Source organism: Sceloporus occidentalis, unplaced genomic scaffold (assembly GCF_023333645.1).
Source record: "Sceloporus occidentalis isolate IW3139 unplaced genomic scaffold, rSceOcc1.0.p SCAF_76, whole genome shotgun sequence".
NCBI classification, from domain to species: Eukaryota; Metazoa; Chordata; class Lepidosauria; order Squamata; family Phrynosomatidae; genus Sceloporus; species Sceloporus occidentalis.
This window is the reverse complement of record NW_028317056.1, coordinates 694697-717674: the sequence shown is the minus strand read 5'-3', so window position 1 is coordinate 717674 and position 22978 is coordinate 694697. Positions and strand designations below refer to the sequence as shown.

Below are 22978 nucleotides of genomic sequence, written 5' to 3'. Positions count from 1 at the left end.
GCTTCTCCTCTGCTTTCCTCCAAAGTCCATGTAAAATGCTTCACAGTGCGGTTCTATCTTTTGGATAAAGATGTCTGCTACATTTCTAAGCATATCCTTCTAAATGTCCGTGTTTACAATTTATATATCCAATGGATTTTTTTATGTATTTTTTAATATATTTTTAGCGTTTTATTTTTATTTTATAAAAAATTGCTGTTATTAAATAAAATATACTGAATACTAATAAAAAAGTATTTAAAATACCACTACATGTACGTGTGTGGCGTCTCTCTTTGATATATATATATCTAGAAGTGGATGTATATAGGGTGAAAGTTGTGGACACATGTTGCCCACATGGACTGTATTATGGTATTCATGTTTTTAATTTTATTTTTACATGTATGTCAGAATGTCCAGCTCCATGTTTAGACCACCTTTTTTAAACGTTTTTAATTTAAAAATCCATTTCACGTTTGGATAAGTTGTCTACTGTACTACCGCCTCTCCAGTTAGGAGGAACCCAATCTATACCTATAATTTGTAAGAAGGATTCTATAGAGAATTTTGGGCACGTGTTACAGTGTCTGGGAACGCTGTGTTTGACATTCTTATTTCTTATGTTTCCGAGGTGTTCTGATATCCTCTCTTTCACATCCACCTGGAGGATTGGATGCGCATGAGGCCTGAGTATACGTATACACATTGTGAGTGCATACAATAGATATACAGCGTGACTGTCTGTATGTACTATTACACGATTAGTTTTTTCTCTGTCTCTCTATCTGGGCTGCATTCTTCTGCGGCTGGCGGGGGACCTGGCCTTCCCATACACCCTGCTTTGGTGGCGCCTGCCCCTGGTATCTGACGAGGCTTTTACCTGTGCCACGGATTTGTGCCCCGGGCCTTACACCTGCTTGGCGAGGTTCCCTGCGGAGAAGCGGATGTCTCTGTATCTTTTAGGGTCTCTCTCTGCGGTGTGTGTGGTGTTTGGGTTGTATAGCGGGTGTCATTATCTCATTGTACCCCGTAGCCATGACGACACCACCGTGTAGTCTAATTCAATCCCAGTGAAAACTTCTACCTCACCATTTCAAGATGCGTGTAGTCTGTTTACATTCGTGGCACCACACACAATTAGAGTCATTTTCCTATCCGTTAACCGGATCTACCACCATTTTTTATTCAGATTAAATAGACGTTGAAGAATGTTTCTGTTTCCTTTTTTACCCCAGTTGTAGTTTTTGCCCCATAATATAAAGTTTTCAGGCAGCTGCATATCAGCTGTTTCTATGATTCTCGCTCTGTTATCTGATCCCCGATCTACTAAACACCCCGACTCCTCATCATACTGCCTGGGGGGAGCAATAGTATGGATCAGTCTTAATCACCCAGACGGACTCTCTGACTAATAAAAGTCTATGGAGGAACGGACTTCATTAGCATCGCCGTAAAGTATCAGCTCAGTGTGGTGTTTGAGCCGGGAAAGTCATCCAAAATATCACGACTGACAGCGACGGCGGCTCCAGGTCTGCAGATAAAGGGAGTTTATTGGAACAAAATGAGATAAAACCAGGGTTTTGTCTCCCATCAATTTTACTGTATACAGCGCTGGGGGGTTATATTACTGTATACAGCGCTGGGGGGTTATATTACTGTATACAGCGCTGGGGGTTATATTACTGTATACAGCACTGGGGGGTTATATTACTGTATACAGCGCTGGGGGGTTATATTACTGTATACAGCGCTGGGGGTTATTACTGTATACAGTGCTGGGGGGTTATATTACTGTATACAGCGCTGGGGGTTATATTACTGTATACAGCGCTGGGGGGTTATATTACTGTATACAGCGCTGGGGATTATATTACTGTATACAGCGCTGGGGGTTATATTACTGTATACAGCGCTGGGGGTTATATTACTGTATACAGTGCTGGGGGGTTATATTACTGTATACAGCGCTGGGGGGTTATATTACTGTATACAGCGCTGGGGGGTTATATTACTGTATACAGCGCCGGGGGTTATATTACTGTATACAGCGCTGGGGGGTTATATTACTGTATACAGCGCTGGGGGTTATTACTGTATACAGTGCTGGGGGGTTATATTACTGTATACAGCGCTGGGGCTTATATTACTGTATACAGCGCTGGGGGTTATATTACTGTATACAGCGCTGGGGATTATATTACTGTATACAGCGCTGGGGGGTTATATTACTGTATACAGCGCTGGGGGGCTATATTACTGTATACAGCGCGGGGGGTTATATTACTGTATACAGCGCTGGGGGTTATATCACTGTATACAGCGCTTTGGTGGATGTTTTAATGAAGCCTTATTTAGGGCAGGTATCTGATTGGCTGATACCCGAAGTAGAGCTCGGATGCCCTGTAGTAGGGGGAGCACAATCTTTGGCGCCATCTGTAGACACAAATGGTAATAACAGGGAGTCTAAGGGCACCCACTGAAAACACCCTACAGTAACACGCGCACACACACGCTAACGGCATCTCAAACATATGAACACCATACCCCGATCAGCCATAACATATATATATACCCCGATCAGCCATAACATATATATATATACCCCGATCAGCCATAACATATATATATATACCCCGATCAGCCATAACATATATATATATACCCCGATCAGCCATAACATTATACAGGGCCGGCCCAAGACTTAATGCCGCCTGGGGTGAAGTTTAAAATGACGCCGACGCCATTATCTACCCTCCCTCCCTATTATCTACCCTATCCCCCCTTTGTACTTACCTTTAAGTCCTGCTGCGAGTCTCCCTGCTCTGACACGGTGCCGGCTTGTAATGCTGAGCGCCGGAAATTGACATCACTTCCGGCACTCAGAATTACAAGCCAGCACCGAGACCGAGAGGAGAGAGAGGGGCGCTGAGCGGGTAAGCGAAAACCACTCGGCGCCCCTCTCTCTCCTCCGCTTCAAAAACAAAACAAAACAAAAAAACGCTTGGGGCAGCAAAGTGCCACCCCTTCAAAAGTGCCGTCTGGGGCAATTGCCCCACTCGGCTCCATTGTAGGGCCGGCCCTGACATTATATATATATATACCCCGATCAGCCATAACATTATATATATATACGGATCAGCCGTAACATTCTGCACACTGACAGATGAAGGGAATAAGGTGGATAATGTCGTTATCGTGGCTCCCGTCACTGGGGGGATAAATTACTCAGCGAGTGAACATTTCATCATCGAAGTTGATGTTAGAAGCAGGAAAAATGGGCAGCGTAAGGATCTGAGGGACTCTGACGGGGACCAAACTGTGTTGCCGAGACGACGGGGTCAGAACATCTCCGAAACTGCAGCTCCTGTGGGGAGTCCCGGTCTGCAGCCGTCGGTATCTATCAAAAGGGGTCCAAGGAAGGAAATTAGGGGTGTTTCCCGCTGACGTCAGGACCGCCCACCGACATTAGCGGGACCGCCCACCGACATTAGCGGGACCGCCCAACAACATCAGCGGGACCGGCTAGCCGAAGCCCAGAAGTTCCCGGGTTTGGGTATTTGGCTGATCGGTGTGTACAGACATTTACACCACACGCTGTACTGCCATGCGATAACGCACACTCATACTCCTGTGTGAGACCGCACTCCCTCCATGAGGATAAGCCGTCCCTCCAGAGCAGGGCTGAATCTTCTCCTCCGAGGAACGAAACCTCTGAAGTCTTTAAGGAGAGGCTGCCGAAAGGCAGAGACCACATCACCCCCCCACCACCACCACCACCACCACCAAAAACCCAATCCGGCTCGGCGGGACTTCTTGTGCTAAAAGAAGAGAATAAAGACCCCCAAATACCATCTCAGGCCCTGCAGAACCTGTATAGAAAGATGCTGCTGGTTTCCAGTTACCCCCAATAGATTCCCCAACCCCCCCCCCGGGGCACCTAATGTCCTTCTTAGGTGACCCCTAAATATTTTCTCTTAATAAAACTGTAATCCCCCCATATCATTCTATGGGGGTCCTCATTGAGTTCCAGGGGACCCCAGGGACCAATGGCACCCAGGAAGTGGGAAGAGTCCATGCTGATCCCTGATCACAAAGAAATGCGGTGCGCGCGCCCCCCTGGTGGCCATCAGGTGGAAGTGCTGCTGCCCATTAATCATACTGGAGGTGGGTTTGGACCCAGACAGGGTCCCTCGTGGCTACCAAACGCCTCTCTGGGCAGATCGGGGGTATTTATGATCCCAGCCGGTTAATTTCCGCTTCCTGCATTCCCTGACAGACCCGGCCGGGGATTCCGTTCTTGCGCAACCAAGTACATCACAGGCTTAAAACACACCGCGTGATACGCAGACGAAAGTTCAGGGCCGGCAGGCTTACTGATAATAAAGTAAAGTAACAATAGTTATTATTGGATACTAAGTCCTTCTGTAACCATGGCAACCGGGGAGCCACCAGACTCACCTCAGGTGCCAGCTCAGAACCCAATATGCAAATACATACGTGTGGCCCCCATTATATCCCCGCCTTCTACCCCCCTTTATGAGATCCCTGCCTTCTACCCCCTCTATCACTTTCTGCCCCCCCCCCTTATAATTCTTCTCTGTGCCCCCATTGCACTTTGTAACCCCTTCCTTTCATTCTTCTATTCACCCCCCCCAACCCTTCCCTCCGCCTCCTCTCTACTCCGTCCATTCTCCGTCTCCCTTCCTCTTCGGTTCGTCACGGGCCTGGGGGCGGAAAAAAGGAAAGAGAACCGGTAGCCACTGCCAGGCTGAGTCACTCAGGAGAGAGACAGAGAGGGAGAGAGAGAGAGAGGAGGACAGAGAGAAAGAAAAATAAAGAGAAGGGAAGAGAGTAAGTGAAAAGAATAAGGAAAGGGACAGTGAGGACGAGAGGGATAGAAAGAGAACAGGAATAGAGAGAGTGGAGTAATATAGAGAGAGAGGAGGAATAGAGAGAGAGGAGGGATAGAGAGAGAGGAGGGATAGAGAGAGTGGAGGGATAGAGAGAGTGGAGCGAGTGATAGTGGAAGGAGGAGTGAAGGAGCCGCATGGAATAGGCAGGATCCAGACGGGGGGGCGTGTGACTCAGTCATTCCTTCAGACAGCCCGAGCACTGGCAGGACCCGGGAGGGTGACTCAGTCATTCCTTGGAGAAGAGAGGGAATGAGACAGGGACGGCCGGCTCGCTCCACACGTGGCAAGTGACACCCAGAGAGGGCCACCGAGAGCAGAGGGCCAACAAACCGAGGGCCACCGACAGCAGAGGGCCAACAAACCGAGGGCCACCGACAGCAGAGGGACAACAAACCGAGGGCCACCGACAGCAGAGGGACAACAAACCGAGGGCAGGTGGCTTCTAAACTAAGTGAAGTCAGAAGATCGCTGTGCAGAGGCCACCGTCTGCCACGGGCCAGGCTGAGACGACACAATGAGGCAAACACTGGTCACTTTGGTGCTGCTGGTCCTCGTGGAGATTTGCAGAGGGGAACCTGATCCAGGTGAGTGGAGGGACTGGGGACCCTGCTACGGGTGGGCTGAAGGGGGGGGTCCGGTTTAATTGTTTGAGTGGTTTGGTGCATTATGGGGTTAATGGTGAGTCGGGTGACTGACAGCGTAATGCTCAGGGCAAAAAAGGGGTTAATAGCGATATAAACTGTGTGAGAAAGCAAGAGCTACTCGGCAGAGATCTGGACCGGGTTACCCCCCCCCCCCCCTTAAGTGCATGTCCTCCCCCGATACACTGTATCTTACCCCGCCCCTTCTCTCCCCCATAGATCTTGTCAGACCCCCCTCTCTCCCTCTGATACATTTTACCCCCCTTCTCTTCTGCATTTTCATGAATGAACAGCTTCATGCTGCTTAGGAAGCCACGCCCCTAGTTCTGTTCTGATTGGCTGCCAAGATATGACATCTTTATGAAAGAATGTTGAAATGTACCCTTCAGACAGAGCCCCCCCCACACTAATACCTTTCCATTTGGCTCACCTGCCCCTCCTGCACCCTGGAAACCCTTTCACTGCTGGGGTGTGATAACATACGATTACCCATAACCCCGGGGCAAAACCATGCACTGCTGCCCCAGCCCTTGGCATTCAGGGATACAACAGGCACCGGCATACAATAGGACAAACCCAACCGGTAACACGGGAACAGAACGGGACAGACACGGACAATAAACACATACATTAATGCACACTGTACAGCGCTGCGGAGTATGACGGCGATATATAAATAATAATAATAACACACATTGTACAGCGCTGCGGAGTATGATGGCGATATATAAATAATAATAACACACATTGTACAGCGCTGCAGAGTATGACGGCGATATATAAATAATAACACATTGTACAGCGCTGCGGAGTATGACGGCGATATATAAATAATAACACACATTGTACAGCGCTGCGGAGTATGACGGCGATATATAAATAATAATAACACACATTGCACAGCGCTGCGGAGTATGACGGCGATATATAAATAATAATAATAACACATTGTACAGCGCTGCGGAGTATGACGGCGATATATAAATAATAATAACACATTGTACAGCGCTGCGGAGTATGACGGCGATATATAAATAATAACACACATTGTACAGCGCTGCGGAGTATGACAGCGATATATAAATAATAATAATAACACACATTGTACAGCGCTGCGGAGTACGGATGTATATATACGGTATATGGATATATATATTTGTGTAGGGATGTGTATATATATATATATAAACGGTATATGGATATATATATTTGTGTAGGGATGTGTATATATATATATATACGGTATATGGATATATATATTTGTGTAGGGATGTGTATATATATATATATACGGTATATGGATATATATTTGTATAGGGATGTATATATAGATATATACAGTATATTGATATATATTTATTTGTGTAGGGATGTATATATATATACGGTATATTGATATATATTTATTTGTGTAGGGATGTATATATATATACGGTATATGGATATATATTTGTGTAGGGATGTATATATATATATACGGTATATGGATATATATTTGTATAGGCATGTATATATATATATACGGTATATTGATATATATTTATTTGTGTAGGGATGTATATATATATACGGTATATGGATATATATTTGTGACAGGGATGTACTGAGGAGGAGACACTGTAGGGAAAAGCGCTGCAGGGGGGAGTTATTTCTTCTACAGAGTTTTGGGCGAAGCTCCGGAGCGGCGCATGTGCCACATTATGAGGTCAGAACTCCAGGCCCTCAGCCTATGTCATGGCAGGAGACAACACGGAGTTCAACGGGTCTCAGGGGACCCCGCAAACCCATCTGTATCTCCTCCTTTAGTGCCAGCTATGGATGCATAGAATGGCCTTCCAGCAGAGGTGGTAGGGAGCGGCAGTGGGTTGAGCTGTGGTCACTAGGTAGAAATTGCAGGTTTCAGAGGACAGTCAGTTTCTATACGTCTGTAAAATGCCTAGAGGCGGAATAATAACCGGATATATCATGACCCGCACATATTACGCGCACGCGTGTGACAGTGCTGCAGGTATAAATACACGCCTAAACACGGGGCGGCCCACGCAGCGGCCCGAGGGGGAGCCAGAAACCGGGAATCTGACTAAACCATTCCAGATTTTATGCAACATGTTCTAGGAATTAGTGAAGTCGGTCCTGTCACCGACACTCTCTCACGTCTCTCTCTCTCACGTCTCTCTCTCTCACGTCTCTCTCTCTCACGTCTCTCTCTCTCACGTCTCTCTCTCTCACGTCTCTCTCTCTCACGTGTCCCTCCCTCTCTCCCTCCCTCTCTCCCTCCCTCTCTCCCTCCCTCTCTCTCTCTCCTTCCCTCTCTCTCTCTCTCTCCTCTCACTGTCTCTCCCCCTTCAGTTCTCCCAGTTTAGCTCCTGACCTCACCAGCTGAGTATGAGACCGATGTGTGACTCACCCAGGGAGGGGGCAGAAAAGAGACAGAAAAAAGCCTGAGAAGGGAGCGAGAGGAGCGGCAGCGCTCCCCCCCCAACTCCTTTTCTCCTTCTTCTCTTTCTTTCCTGCCCTCTCACTACCCCATGAGTCATAACCAGTGAATACTCAGGTTGGTATGTGAGTGGGAGCTCGAGACCGCCCAGAGAGAGAGACTGCAGCATATACAGCAAGAGAGAGACAGCAGGGTATAGAGAGAGCGAGAGAGACTGCAGGGGCGCAGGGTATAGGGAGAGACCGCAGGGTGGAGAGGAGAAATAAAAATACCCCTGGATGTCACTCTAGAAATCGCCCGGGGTAACCGCGGGGTCGCGCAGAGGTCAGGGAAGCCCTCCTTGGGATTCCCCCTTATGGCCGCCCCATCTGTGGTTACATTTGCCCACGAGCCATTTTTAGAGTCCGACCAAAAGACACAGGAAGTGACATCATCGCGGCAGCCCGCCCATCTTTATTTAATTCCTTAGCAGACAAATGGACGTTTATCAGCCGAGCGTAAAGATGCGTCGGGAATTTTAGAGAAAAACTTGAGGGGCATCGGCGGGCCGGGCTGGGGGGAGGTCAGGGGGGGGCTCTGAGTCACAGGGGGCTGATCACGCAGGGTATTTGCTGAGCCTGCAGAGCATTCCCTGCCATATATAAACACGGACAGGACCTGAGAACACGCGTGACATCATCCCCACGAGTCAGCCATGACATCACTAGCAGGATATAAATGTATTATATAATCGCAGCTGTCCCACACTGCCAGGGGTCTGTGACGCTGAGTATATCCGCGCCGACAGTGCGCTCCGTATAGTGACGCTGAGTATATCCGTGCCGACAGTGCGCTCCGTATAGTGACGCTGAGTATATCCGCGCCGACAGTGCGCTCCGTATAGTGACGCTGAGTATATCCGCGCAGACAGTGCGCTCCGTATAGTGACGCTGAGTATATCTGCACCGACACTGCGCTCCGTATAGTGACGCTGAGTATATCCGCGCCGACAGTGCGCTCCGTATAGTGACGCTGAGTATATCCGCGCCGACAGTGCGCTCCGCATAGTGACGCTGAGTATATCCGCGCCGACAGTGCGCTCCGTATAGTGACGCTGAGTATATCCGCGCAGACAGTGCGCTCCGTATAGTGAAGCTGAGTATATCTGCACCGACAGTGTGCTTCGTATAGTGACGCTGAGTATATCCGCGCAGACAGTGCGCTCCGTATAGTGACGCTGAGTATATCCGCGTAGACAGTGCGCTCCGTATAGTGACGCTGAGTATATCCGCGCCGACAGTGCGCTCCGTATAGTGACGCTGAGTATATCCGCGCAGACAGTGCGCTCCGTATAGTGACGCTGAGTATATCTGCGCCGACAGTGCGCTCCGTATAGTGACGCTGAGTATATCCGCGCAGACAGTGCGCTCCGTATAATGATGCTGAGTATTTCCTCCCCAGGTGTCTCTTGCCCCTCTGGACGCTCGTGGAGCTCGGACCTCGGGAGGTGCATGGAGTGCGTGATCTGTGAGCAATCCAGCAAGAGCGACTTCTGCCAGACATGTAAGAGACAGCCACGAGAGCGTAACAGACAGAGAGACAGTCACTGATATTACGAGAGCGTAACAGAGAGACAGTCACTGATATTACGAGAGTGTGTGACGGTCGGTGACTAATTTGTGGTTGGTTGCAGGTGAGAGCCCAGAAAAGCAGCCATTCTTCCCCCTGCTGCTGGTTATCGGATTGTCAGCTCTTGGGTTCGCTCTCATCGTTGTTATCCTGAGTGTCACCGTGTATCTGACCCACTGCCGCAGGAAAAGCAAGTTCACCAGTGAGTACGGACACTAGTCCTAGAGGTGCAGGCTCTAAGAACTTAACCCTTTGAGTGTGTATCAGAATTCCCACGGTCTGTGGACCCGCGCTCCTTCCTCTAATATCTGTGTGTTCTCTGCTTTCTCAACAGCCCCCATCGAAGAGACGGGCGCGCACTCAGCGGAGGCGCTGCTCATACACTGAAGGTGGCGGAGTGTTAGTGAGCGAGCAGCAGGGGGCGCAACGCTCTGCAGTCCCAGCGACGACCCCGTTTCACCCCCTCCTCGCAGACGGCCTCCGTGGGATCTTCCTACCCGAGACGGCGGGGGACGCCGCTACCCGTGCACTTTATACATGTATATATATGTACGGAGGATGTATAGATATATATAGATGTATATACCTGCGCTGGACGCAGGGACGGATGCTTTTTTGTTTTTTAACCCTTCGTGGAGCGTTGCCGAGCAGCGCGGACTCATCCGTCTGGCCCAAAAACATTTGATTTCCCACCATTTCCGGACACGGCTTCTCCCTGCTGGCCAGCGTTCCGGACTCACACTACACCCCACGCACGCATTCTGTTCTCTCAGCAGGCTCTGAAGCTGGGCGTCCTCCCAAAAAATGACAATTATGGCACATTCCACCTCACACCACGTTAGAGTGTAAGCTTCGCAGCGCAGGGCCGTGTCTGTCTTATTCCACAAGTGCCTCGTTGGATTGGTAAGAAATAAATGATAAGATCTGTTTTCAACGCGTGTTTTATTTGCATTCTTGGGATATAGGAGGCTGATTTACAGAAAGTTACTTTTTATTTACTTTACTGAGAGGGTGGTGGATCAGTGGAACGGCCTCCCAGGAGAAGCGGTAGAGGGTAATACAGTGAGGGGATTTAAACATTCATGGGATAGGTAAAAGACTGATTGAGGTTTGAGTCGTCGTTACAGCAGGTGGAACGGGCGACGAGACGGGGGGCCGGATGGGGCCGATCTGCCAGCAGGTTACAGACATGATTCTCTTATTTTCCCCAAATTATTTTTATTTAAATTACAGGAATATCTAAAAAAAATATTAAAAAAGAAACTCTTTTCAATGTTAATGCAAAATTTCAAAACCAAGATTTTCAACAGCAAAAAAACTATTTGCAAAATCTTTATTCAGCGAGTTTAGTGATAAAGCAGGAAGCAAGCGGCAGAAACGTGCGCGGCCTTTATTATATACTGAGATACAACACCCGGGGGTAGTAGGGACAGGGAATGGACACTAAACTAGTATGAGGAATCCAGAGCTATGTGCAGAAGTGCCCACGAGGGGGCAGCTTCCTATTCACTTCAACGTATATTATTATTATTATATGATGTATATAATAATGTAGAAGCTGAGAGGTCCCTTTACATTCATACGGTGTGGCCCTTCCATGGGGCATTTTGCAGGAACCCCCCCCCCCATGGCCCTTTGCCCATCCGCAGGACATCATTTCATATGCTTGGGTAGTTTTCACATGATACCTTAGATTTGCTTTTCTCTACAAGTGGACATTTACTTTAATGAAAGGGGGGTAGATAAATGGAACAGCCTCCCAGCAGAAGTGGTAGAGGGTAATACAGTGAGGGGATTAAACATGCATGGGGTAGACATACGGCTCCTGAATCTAAGACGAGACCAACAACTGATTAAGGTTTGAGTCTTAACAGACTAGACAGGGGGCGGCAGGGGCCGATCTGCCGCCAGGTTGTGGGTTTCAATGACGTTTTATTGGCTTCTAATCTTTAGTGTTTTGTACAGATGAGAAGCGAGGGCTCCCCAGCTGGATGGACTGCAAGTCCCAGCATAGCGAGACTATTAGGTGGAAGACAATGGGTGCCGAAGGGTTAAATAACTAATACGGTTATTTATATTACAGAACGCGCTGCTGCATCTATACTTTCTGGCTAGTAAGATGAATTCGACCCCCTAGTGTCATGTGACAGGAGAGGGCACCCATATGCTGAAGGCTTTATTGCCATAGCAGCAGGAAAAAAGTGCATTGGCTTTTGTGTGTCGTGGGCAGACGGTTCTAATCCGCTCGTCGGGGGGGGGGGGGGATCCTTATTTACATTAAAGGTCAGATGCCTGCTTCGTGAGCAGCCGGCCGGGAGGAATCCACGGGAATTGGGGTCGTTCTCATTGCAGGCGAGAGGCAAGAGAGGCGCTTCAGGATTTATCATCTAAACAGCTGCGGAAAAAGGAAAAGACGGATTGGTTAGAACTCCGGAAGAGTCTACCGTTACCGAGCGGGCGAGGCGAGTGCCTGCTCACTCAGTAACGGTATCTCCACTCTCTCCACGACTCACACAGAAGGGAGAGTGTCCCCGAGTGACGCCTAAATTATACAGCGCCCCCGGCCCCCACTCACTGATCACCCCCAGGGTTCACTCACTCTGCTCGTAGGTCTTGGTGACGCCGTTGTGCAGGACCTTGCACTGGAAAGTGTCGCCCTCCCGCGGGGTGACGTCGGCGCTTGAGATCATCTGATAGGTCCAGTCCCTCTGGAAGGTCAGGTCGCTTTGTCTGCAGCCCGGAATTTCCTCCCCGTTCCTCAGGAGCTTCACCTCGATAAGCGGAGGGTGGAAGCTCTCGACGTAGCAGATGATGGTGTTCTTGGAGTCAGCAGACAAGGGTCTCTCGGTGTAAAGGTTCACCTTTGGGCTCTCTAAAGCGGGAGAGAGAGAAAGGAGAGGTGTGAGGAGAGAGGAGAGGGATGACAAGAGGAGAGAGGACCCCGATTATAAGACGACCCCCCCCCCAAATCTGAATATTAATTTATGAAAAAAAGAAAAAGCCTGAATATAAGACGACCCTATAGGAAAAAGGTTTTACCAGTAAATGTTAATTCATGTGAACTATTTTTATTTTAATAAAAGCTATGATTGAGAAAAATATTTTGTTTTTATTTCCCTTTTTTTTTTTTCTTCAACCTGCCCCCCCCCAAGTTATGCACATCTGCCCCCCTATATGCCACTCTGCCCCAGAAATGCCTTATACCCCCTATATGCCACTGTGCCCCATGATATGCATTTTAACCCTCTAAATGCCACTGTGCCCCATGATATGCCTTTTGACCCCCTATGTGCCACTCTGCCTCCAGAATTGCCTTATACCCCTATATGCCACTCTGGCATTTAGGGGGTTAAAAGGCATATTATGGGGCAGAGTGGCATATAGGGAGGTATTGGGCATTTCAGGAGGCAGAGTGGCGTATAGAGGGTTAAAAGGCATTTCTGGAGGCAGAGTGGCATTAAGGGGGTTAAAAGCAGGGCCGGCCCGACAATGGAGCCGAGTGGGGCAGCCGCTCCAGGTGGCACTTTTGAAGGGGGGCACTTTGCCGCCCCAAGCCCTTTTTTTTTTTTTTTTTTAAAGCGGAAGAGAGAGAGAGGGGCCGAGTGGTTTTCGTTTACCAAGCTGTCGGTACCGCTCGGCGCCCCTCTCTCTCTCCTCTGCGGCGAGTCTCCCTGTTCGGTCTCGGTGCCGGCTTGTAATGCTGAGTGCCGGAAGATTTCCGACAGGGAGACTCACCGCAGGACTGCTGAAAGGTAAGTACAGGGGGGGGGGGCGGGGGGGAGGAAGGGTAGATAAGGGGGGGGGCATTTTAAAATTCGCCCCAGGCGGCATTTTGCCTTGGGCCGGCCCTTGTTAAAAGGCATTTCATAGAGCACTCTGCCTCCAGAAATGCCTTATGCCCCCCCCCCCCCCCGCCATTTAACACTCCCTCCCCCCCGCCATTTAACACTCCCTCCCCCAAACTTACCGGAGATTCTGATTCCCCGGTGCTTAGTCCAGGCAGCGTGTAGAGCCGGTAAGTGGGGGTGGGGGCAGGAGGATCCAGGTCTCAGTCAGACCTAGTTGAGGTCTGATTATAAGACGACCCCGATTATAAGATGAGGGGTATTTTTCAGAGTATTTGCTCTGGAAAAAACCTCGTCTTATAATTGAGCAAATACGGTAGTAACTGCAATCTACAACCACTGTATAAGACGCACCTAGTTTTTAGACCCCAGATTTTACGAATAAAGGTGCATCTTCTACATGGGGAAATACGGTATATATATATATATATATATATACCGTATATATAATATATATATATCCCTGTAACAATATTCCACAAATCTGAAACAAGGAGGGGCCGATCGCGCAGGGAAATTCCACTTAACTCTTTACTGTGCGGATCCGTATATATATATATATATATATATATATATATATATATATCACTGTAACAATCCGTATGTATATATCACTGTAACAATATTTATATATAAATAAGAGGCAGGAGAGGACAGAGGGGAGAAAACGAAAGTGAAAGGAGAGAAAGTGGGGGAAGGGGTGACTGCGAAGTAAAGAGGGGAACAGAGGGACCACCTAGGAGAGCAGGGCTATCAAGGGAGGAAAAGGGACAGTGAAGGGCCACTCAGAAAAAGTGAGAGAGAGGGCACACTCAGGAAAGAGAGAGAGAGAGAGAGAAGGGGCACTGAGGAGAGGAGAACTCAGGAGTCAAGAGGAGAGAAAGAAGGGAAACTTATGAGATAATGGAGATTTAGAGAAAGAGAGCAGCCTTTTAGTAGAGGAGAAAGCTGAGGGCCGGTACCCTCCGGTTCACTTACTGAGCTCAGCCCAGGCGAGGCTCAGCCCCAGCAGCAGGACGGTACCCACAACGAGCGGCGGCAGCTTCGACATGACTGCTCCGAAATCGATCTGCATGAGAAAAAGCGAGCGGCGCAGCGTTTATATACGCCTGCCATAGCGGCCAATCAGATATTCGCTTCCGTTCCGCATCACTAGTCCCCAGGCAGACAGCGGATTTTCAGGTTAAGCGCGGAGTTTTCCCCGTCAGGGTATTTTCTTCCAGGTAGTGAATGTTTTTGTTCTGCCCCGATGAGGAGCAATTGGGAGGGGAGGACGAAGGCGGAATTCTCAGCCCCGGCGCAGCTACTTTCATTTTCCCTGCCAGACAGACGGTTATGTAATATCCCTGATTTACCTATAACGCTGCTGTATAAACAGTAACCGTCCCGGTGGGGCCCGTCCGTCGCCGCAGATGATACTTTATTGTATTAGAGCGCAAGCTTTTAGGACCTGAGGTACCGTGACGGTGATAGAGGAGATATTATCATATCAGGCACCGAACGGAGCGGCTCATGGGGAAAAGGAAGGCTTTTTTTTCTATAAAAAGGTGCAAATCTGTGAGGGAATTTCGAATGTCTTTGAGAAAGAACGGTAACGTCTGGAGATTCCCGGCGATCGGAGAGGATTCTGTATTCATTCCTTATTTTTTTATTTTAGGCCTTAAATATAACTGGGTGATGGCAGCAAACGTTTTTGGGGTGATCTGTTTGGGGTAAGCAAAGCCGCTCTGTCCCCGGAGAGTAAACGGTTAACCTAAGGACGGGTTGTTGTTAACCCTTTCACAGACATACCCCTGTCAGGGGCCAGCTTGGGACCCCCGCCACAGACTGTCCCCTACTCTTCCTTCTAAGGCAAATTAGGTGAAGCGTTGTATAAAATGGCGCCACCTACTGAGCTGTGCTTTGACCCCCAGGGGCCACAGGTTCATACTTACCCCATCCTATCAGGCCGCATGTAGCAGAGGCGGCCTGCGCTGCTTCGTCACGGTTTATTAATTAATATATAATAATAATATTTATAGATATTGTGAGGTAATCTGCTACAAACTAAAAATGGCCGCTCTGTCTGGAGTGATACTTGTATCTTTTCTAATCTTCTTCTTCCATTCCCCCATTGCACATTTTTTCTTGGCGACCTTTATTTTTGGAGCATTGGGGCACCTGTAGGATTGGGGCCTTGGGGATAAACGCTGCGCCCTACGATCTGAGCAGAATACACTAAAACACGGCAAAGCGAGACATTGGTTCAGCTGCTTTTTATTGTGAATAATAGTAGGATTCTGGGGCTCTTGATCCCCCTGATCTGATGTTAAAGCAGCAAACCCCGCTGTGAAGTGTACCTGTTAAAATGAACATGCCACACTATATAATGATCCTGAGTATCTGCCAACGCTTTGAATTGCCCTCGGAGCATCGACTTTATAAGCTTGTGGAGACATAGGATGCCGTTTCATGGAACCGACCACATTCCTTGAAGAAGCTGTCCTCTTCTCGCCGGCTCGTACCCCCCCGCGGCAGCTCATGGCTCTCCAGATGGAGGGACGTAAATCTTCAGTGGTTGAGCGTTCTTTCCCTTGTCGTGCCAACAGACATCAAAGAACGGGTAGAGCCTCCCGGAGAAGCGCTCGTGGAAGGTATACAGCAGTTTCACGTTGTCCTCGTCGTCTGAATCAAAGAAGGACACGACCCCGTCGGAGAAACTGACGTAGATTCCGATCTTCTCAGGCCGGCCGTCCACGCGAAGGATCCGCGGCTCCTTCTGTTCTGCGTGGGCCTCGTAGACCTTTCCATCTTTGCAGCCCAGAAGCCAGAAGCCGTTGGAGGGAGAGGCGTGAAGCTTTCCCTTTCGGTTGGCAGTTTCTGAAATAACGCCCAATGACCACCTTGGTTTGTCCTCCACCACCACCTCCCAGTAATGCTCTCCTTCGGTGAAGCTTTCTTTGGTCACCAAGCAGTTGCTCTTGTCGAACCGAGCCGGGTCGTCGGACACGGGCTGCTTGTGGTCGGAGCATTCGACCGATTTTCCATCTTCAGAGATCACCAAGTTCTGCTGGGCTGTTTCTGGATCCAAAGTGAGTTTTTCTAGAGCTGGGACAATAAATAAGTTAAGAAGAAGCATAAGTAGGTATATATGGTAGAATTTAGGATCAAGTTCTTTTTTGCCGTATTGGACTCCATTGACCAACACTTCTGCAGTTCCGGTCCCTCAGGCTTGAACTTTAACCCAAACTAAACAACTCTAAGAACTTCAGCCAACGGCCCTTCTCACCTGGCATCAGCGCTCTGAACATTTTCCGCCAAACTTGGAACTTGAACTCGTCGGAAATAATAGGAAGCTGGATGTCCAGGCGGCCGGGAGGGGGAGACTCGGACAATATCTTGTTCAACCTGCTCATCAGATAAACAGAAATCGGATTCAGAAGCAGAACTTTAGAGGATAGGAAGGTCTGTGTAGAGGGAGAACGGCGCAGAGTGGATATCTAAGCGTGCATGCGCGTATTTCCGCCTGGGGGTATTAGAGAGTGGGATTTTGGGTGACCTATTTGTATGAGTGTCTGTTCAGGTCTAGTAGAGGAGGCTGTAAGGGTGGGGTGGGGTAATATGTATTATTTATTATTACTTATCCATTTATATAGCACAGTCTAACATGTCGTAGAACAGCAGGGGCCGCAGTAGGGCTCAGGGGCAGATACAGGACGCAGGCGGATGAGAGGTCGGGTTACCTGGCTGCCACAACGGTGAATTTCTGGAAACAAAAACAGACATCGGTGTAAAGGTCCTTGCAGAATGGAGATTAGATCCTGACGTTAAATAGAATATAGCCTCTAAATCCTCACCCGTAGGAACTCGGTCTGTTCCTGGCCTTCCACTTCTTTGAGGACGCCCTCCATCTGCTTCAGTTGTTCCAGATAGTGGGCCATGCTCTTCCTCTCCCCCAGCAGGGCTGCGGTGGCCTTCTTCTCAGCCTTGTCTGCCTCCCGACCCAGTGAGGACTCCATCACGTTAAGGTAGGTACGCATGATGTTCAGCTGCTCCCTCACGCTGTTCTTAAACCGAGACACTGTGTCCTGCGGATACAGGAGGTCGTTCATAACGTTGCGAAAAGTTGGGGTCACGTGAGACGACCATTATATTTGCAATGTTGATTTGCAAATGATAGGATTTCATTTTAAATAGGATAAAATATTTCACTCCATTTAATGACATAAAAATAGTTTGGGGGTTTTTCTGTATGATTTTTGAAATTATTGAGGGGCTGATATATATATATATATACAGTGAGGCAGAAGATCAGAGGGCTAGGCATGTATATCCCACGGCTGGATCAGGGGGTGGCTGTCTGTACGCAGAACGAGGCATCTGTTGGCTAATTGGAAACCTGATAACGGGGTAGAAGAAGACTCTGCAAGTAGCCGTCAGTATGGGTAAAGATGTCAGGAGGCCGAGCAGGGAAAAGTCAGGAACGGTCTGAGGTCAAGGCTGTTCAAGGCTGGATGGATGAGGGAGATAGGGGAGTCCTACACTTACCTGCACTTCTGCCACCTGCCTGTCCAACAGGGCCACTGTCTTCTCCTTTCTCAAACGAGCCTCCTGCAGTAGAACTTGCTGTTGAGGAAGCTGCCTCTAGGGGGAAGCAGAGAGAAGGAGATGGGGCAGACCGGACGCAACATTGAGCCATATTCCCCACTTATTACATGGTGTTATCTTTAAACATGCATCTATTCTTGGCAATGCTCTTTTCTTATGTATATAAATGTAGTCATTATGTAAGGTCACCAGGGGCAGCCATCTTTCATTTCCTAGCTGGCCTTATAACGCACAACTGGCCTTGGGTGGCCCAGTCCCCCCAGATATGTCTTGGAAGAGGTCCAGTAGTGTGACCTCCGATATAAAGCATGCATTGTGTGAGAGAGCAGAGTGGGGTTTGACACCCTGCGCTCTTTTCTTTACTGTGTTACACTTGCTTCATTGAATGGCCTTTGCCACATTGCGCTCAGTTACCATCATCTTGCCGTAGGCCTCGGCGGCTGTGATGATGTTGTGTCCCTTGTGTTTGCCGAGTGACGCGCACACGCCGCAGATCAGTTCCTTGTCCTGCTCACAGAAGACACTCAGAGGGTCCAGATGCTCCAAGCAGTGGCCCTGCGGGACCTTCTTGAAGCTCTCTACCAGGTGCTCCAACTGACGGTTAATGTGAAGGGTCTCCGGACGGGAGGGAGCCTGGCAGGTAGGGCACAAGGTGTACCCATTCTCGTCTTGGCCCTTGGGGGCCTCAGTCAAGCAGCTTTGGCAGAAGGTATGACCGCATTCAGGCGTAATCGGTGATCGGAAGAGCTCCAGGCAAAGCTGACACGTGAGGTCCTTCTGCAAACCCTGGATCAGCTGCGGTTTGGACATGCTAACGGACAAAGAGAAGACCTTTGAGATCACAGAAGCTTTGGTGACACGTTTTGCTGCTACGCCACGTCAAATCATTTCAAGCTGTGAGCACCCGCCGCTTACATCATATCACGAGCAGATTTCATTTGGCCCGGTAAAAATATGACTGAAGCTAAATTTTGCACAGATAAAAAGTCAAGGTTCAAACTTCTAAAAGTAAGCAAAGGTTTTTCTCCCAAAACTGACTTAAATTATTATATTCATTGTTACAGAAAAGCAACTTTACGGGAGAAGCCCTGGCCAGGATTCGCTAGATGGGGGTTCTTTAGAAATGAACACTAATTTTGATACATGGAAAACTCTAGAACTCTGCTGTCCGCTAAAGGCTTCCGATCTGGAGCTTTCTGTATTTAGAAGTCACAGCAGGAGAGGGGGTAACCAGACCCTCATACCCCCTAAACACTGGTTTATACGTGGCTGGGATAAAGTATTCATGTTCCTGTGATTAGAACACAGGACACTCGGCTGCTACATATGACCACGGCCACCAGGAGCCATTCCTCCTACTTTAAATAGAACATTAGAGGAGGACGCGAAACGCCAGGAAAGGTTATGTTACAGGAGAGAAGGGCCGATGACCAGAGAAGGAAACACGGATCCAGCGTTATCATGCAAACTGTATTAAAAAATATAACACGTTTCGTCTGGATTCTGGACACGAGTTCTATAGAAATCGCAAAACCTGGAGCGGTCTTAAATACTGACCGCCACTCCGTAGATGAGCGCCACTCAAGGTCATTCGGTGGGTCACTTACCTGCCTCGTTTGGACGATCAGTACAAAACTCAGCTGAAGACAAGTAATCTGGAGACATAGATGTCACCGAGTCAGACATAGAGGACAGGATCGGGCAACCAGGGTCTACAAATCCCAATACAATCAGCCGATGGGTGTCCAGCGTTTCCCATACTTACAGAGGGGCAAATTATTCCAACAGATCGCGATACTTTAGGGGCTTAACATATAAACAGCGAGTTTTGATGAGTTGACGTTTCATCATTATAAACAGCCGGGAGCGGGCAAAGAACCCTTGCGAGGACGTCTGATTTAACCCCGCGTAATCTTATTTAGTAGAGAAAGCCCAAAGAGAGAAGGAGAGGATACTGACCTGCCGAGGTGCTCGCTCAGATCCGAGTGTCTGGGTCTTCTGGGCTCTTGGCTCCAACCCCCACACTCACCCAGCTATTAATGACTCGCTTATCGGACTTGGAACAGCTGAGTGGACAGGAACGCAGGGAATGGCAGCTGTCGCCTCACCCTCCGGACACACGCATGTGCCACGGTCTGTCTGTCCCATGTGCTCTACGTGTCACGGAGACCAGGAACATGATTGTAACTATCCTACCACCCCTTACGTGCAAAACTAAATTGCACCACTTTTTGAATGGACCTCGGCACTGATGAATAAAGAGCATGACGGGGCCAAAAGGCACCCCATTCAAATGAGTTTACAATATACAAAACGGGGGAATATCAGACAAGTTCACCAAGTGGAGACAATGGACGGCTAGGGGGTCCGCAGGGTGCTTAAGATGACACGTGCAAGTGATGAGGGGTGGCCGGAACCAAGATGGCAGCTTCTGTGGTTGGAAGCGAAGTTGGAGGACCTGGAAAGAAAGAAGCGTTTTCAGTGCAGGGGATGTGTTCGGGTGTACAATACATGTTTCATGTTCATTGTTTGTTTAGGGGGCTCTCTGGGACGCTGAGGGTCCCTTTAACGGGCTGCTCCTTGTGATGTCACTGAATGAAAGCCTGATATCACAGAGTCTGTGATCCACGCGTGTCCCCAGTCAATCGGAGACTACCGCGTGCCGTGGTCTTGATTAAACGTGGCAGCCGGCTTACTACCCAACAAAAATTCCCTCTCTCTCTCACCATGAACTCCCCCCCCCCACACACATACTTATTAAAGCCTTAACTGCTCCAACACGGGGCAAACGGCGACCACGCTGGTGAACTCGGTATAAAACCACCAGCCCCACCTCTTTAGATGTAAGCTTCCCCTTACATACATTTACACTAGTATTACACACATCATATAAACATCATTTTATAAAATAATTTGTAATGCAAAAGTAAAAAAAAAAAACCTCACAGAAAACGGTGACCAGAACTGGTAAAGGGGAGGAATAATCATGTCAATCCCAGTTTCATTCTGAGACACAAATGGCCCAAACAGGTGCCAGGGCATCTCCATGGGACGGCTGTGATCGGGAGCCCCCATGTCACAATGGTTGCGACTGGTTCCTATCCGGTAGAAGGACCAGGTCCTTTACAGGAATAGGAAATTGCTTGCTCAGTGTGTGTGAGCTATTTTCTATCCAGCAAAATTACCTTTTGCCCCCTAGTGGTCAGGTCCTGTACAGCGATAGGAACTATCCAACTCATGTAAAGAGCGCTAGTTTCTATCCCTGTAAAGGACCTTTTGCTCCATCGTGGCCAGGTCCTGTTAACGGATAGGAACTAGATGGTTCATGGTAAGTAATCTAGTTACCATCCAGCTTAAGGACCCTTATCACTCCAGCTCACACAGGTCCCCTACAGGGATAGGAACTAGACGGTTCATAGTGAGCAATCTAGTTTCCATCCAGCTAAATGACTCTTATACCTTCAGCTCACAATGGTCCTTTACAAGGATACAATCCCTAGTTCTTATACCTCAGAGGGACTCATATCTCCAGCTCATGCAGGTCCCTTACAGGGATAAGAACTAGACGGTTCATAGTGAGAAATCTCGTTTCCATGGTCAAAAAGGCAAGAAACAAAAAGGCAGAAACATTGTCTATTAGATTTAATTTAATCTAACGCCGTTTCATAACACACCCATAGATATTCCTAATAATAATTGTTGTGTTAATGGGTACCGACGTGTCCTTTTTATGACTCCAATTTTAAGGCAAGACAGGAGGCGAATATTCGCTACAATACCGGTAAGTTCTCTTCATCTTTATCCTTCTTCCCTTCCACAAGTGGCAGGTTGAATATCCAATTTTTCCCACTATTGGGAATTAATTACTTCCGACCCATGGATCCTCCATACGGTCCAGGGGTATTGCATGGATTTTGTTGTTCCACCAGTTCAGCGTTTGTACCGTCCAGTTTTCAGGGCTTCCAGGACCACAGATTTGATAGAAGAAGAGGGGACATACTAAAACGAATGACAAAATGGAATGCCCATAGACTATAATGGGGAGGAATGCCCATAGACTATAATGGGGAGGAATGCCCATAGACTATAATGGGGAGGAATGCCCATAGACTATAATGGGGAGGAATGCCCATAGACTATAATGGGGAGGGATGCCCATAGACTATAATGGAAGGGAAAAGAATAATTGATTTTGAAATAAAAGTTTAAGAAATAGCATTTAGACCTTTGGCACACATACTCCCTTAGGACACACATGTGATCTAAAACTCAGATTACGTTGGATTATAGCTGTTTTCTATGGAATGACAGGTGAATGACAGTTTTGAGGGAATGCCCATAGGATATACTGGGAGAAAAATCAAACCTGTTTTTTTACTAAATAGGTTGTATTTCCGTTGGTATTCAATGAGCTGAGATAGATTAATTTAAGCCTCTGAATAGAGCTGGATATTTCAATATGCTGATTTAGACCTGTGTTAAACTGGACCAAACTAGGCTTATTCTGCTGTTTAAACATTTCCAAATTAGCCCAGCATAATACATAATTAAATTGGTAACATTTATTTAAGGCTATGATTAACCCGTTAATGACCAGGTTTTTTTGGGGTTTTTTTTTACAATGCTTTCCAAAAAAATATCAGATACATTTCCATCTTTTTTCAACTATGATTTCCTGCCAACTCATTCAGTCCATCCCTAAATTTTATATTGAGTTTTTAGGAGACAAGTAGGATCTTCAATTGAAAAAAATATTTTATACATAAACCATTATTTAATATGAAAAAAAATTCTAAAAATAGGAAAAATTAAATTTTTCACAGTTTATTCTATTACAAAATATACATAGCCAGTGCAAAGTAAGAAAACAATGTATTTAGGTATTTGCCTTGATTTTGGAAACACCTCATATGGCTGGTATTTATTTTGGTAGTTACTGGGTTACTGGGATATATATAATATTTA

General features: G+C 47.8%; 3 protein-coding genes across 3 annotated transcripts; 1 reads left to right on the top strand and 2 right to left on the bottom strand.

Moving 5' to 3' along the window:
- Window positions 1-9388: 9388 nt before the first annotated feature.
- Window positions 9389-9968, top strand: LOC149285646 (tumor necrosis factor receptor superfamily member 12A-like). Its single transcript, XM_089494926.1, has 3 exons — window positions 9389-9515; window positions 9646-9783; window positions 9916-9968. The coding sequence occupies exons 1-3, from the start codon at window positions 9389-9391 to the stop codon at window positions 9966-9968; spliced, it is 318 nt and encodes a 105-aa protein (XP_089351052.1).
- Window positions 9969-12172: 2204 nt separating this feature from the next.
- On the bottom strand, window positions 12173-14477 carry LOC149285645 (beta-2-microglobulin-like). The gene is made up of 2 exons (XM_089495125.1): window positions 14405-14477; window positions 12173-12453 (listed from the first exon to the last, which is right to left on the bottom strand). Exons 1-2 carry the CDS (start codon window positions 14475-14477, stop codon window positions 12173-12175), a joined length of 354 nt encoding a protein of 117 aa, XP_089351251.1.
- Window positions 14478-15944: 1467 nt separating this feature from the next.
- On the bottom strand, window positions 15945-18823 carry LOC149285644 (tripartite motif-containing protein 72). Its single transcript, XM_089495124.1, has 6 exons — window positions 18428-18823; window positions 17954-18049; window positions 17263-17493; window positions 17149-17171; window positions 16695-16813; window positions 15945-16513 (listed from the first exon to the last, which is right to left on the bottom strand). Exons 1-6 carry the CDS (start codon window positions 18821-18823, stop codon window positions 15945-15947), a joined length of 1434 nt encoding a protein of 477 aa, XP_089351250.1.
- Between the last annotated feature and the right edge of the window lie 4155 nt (window positions 18824-22978).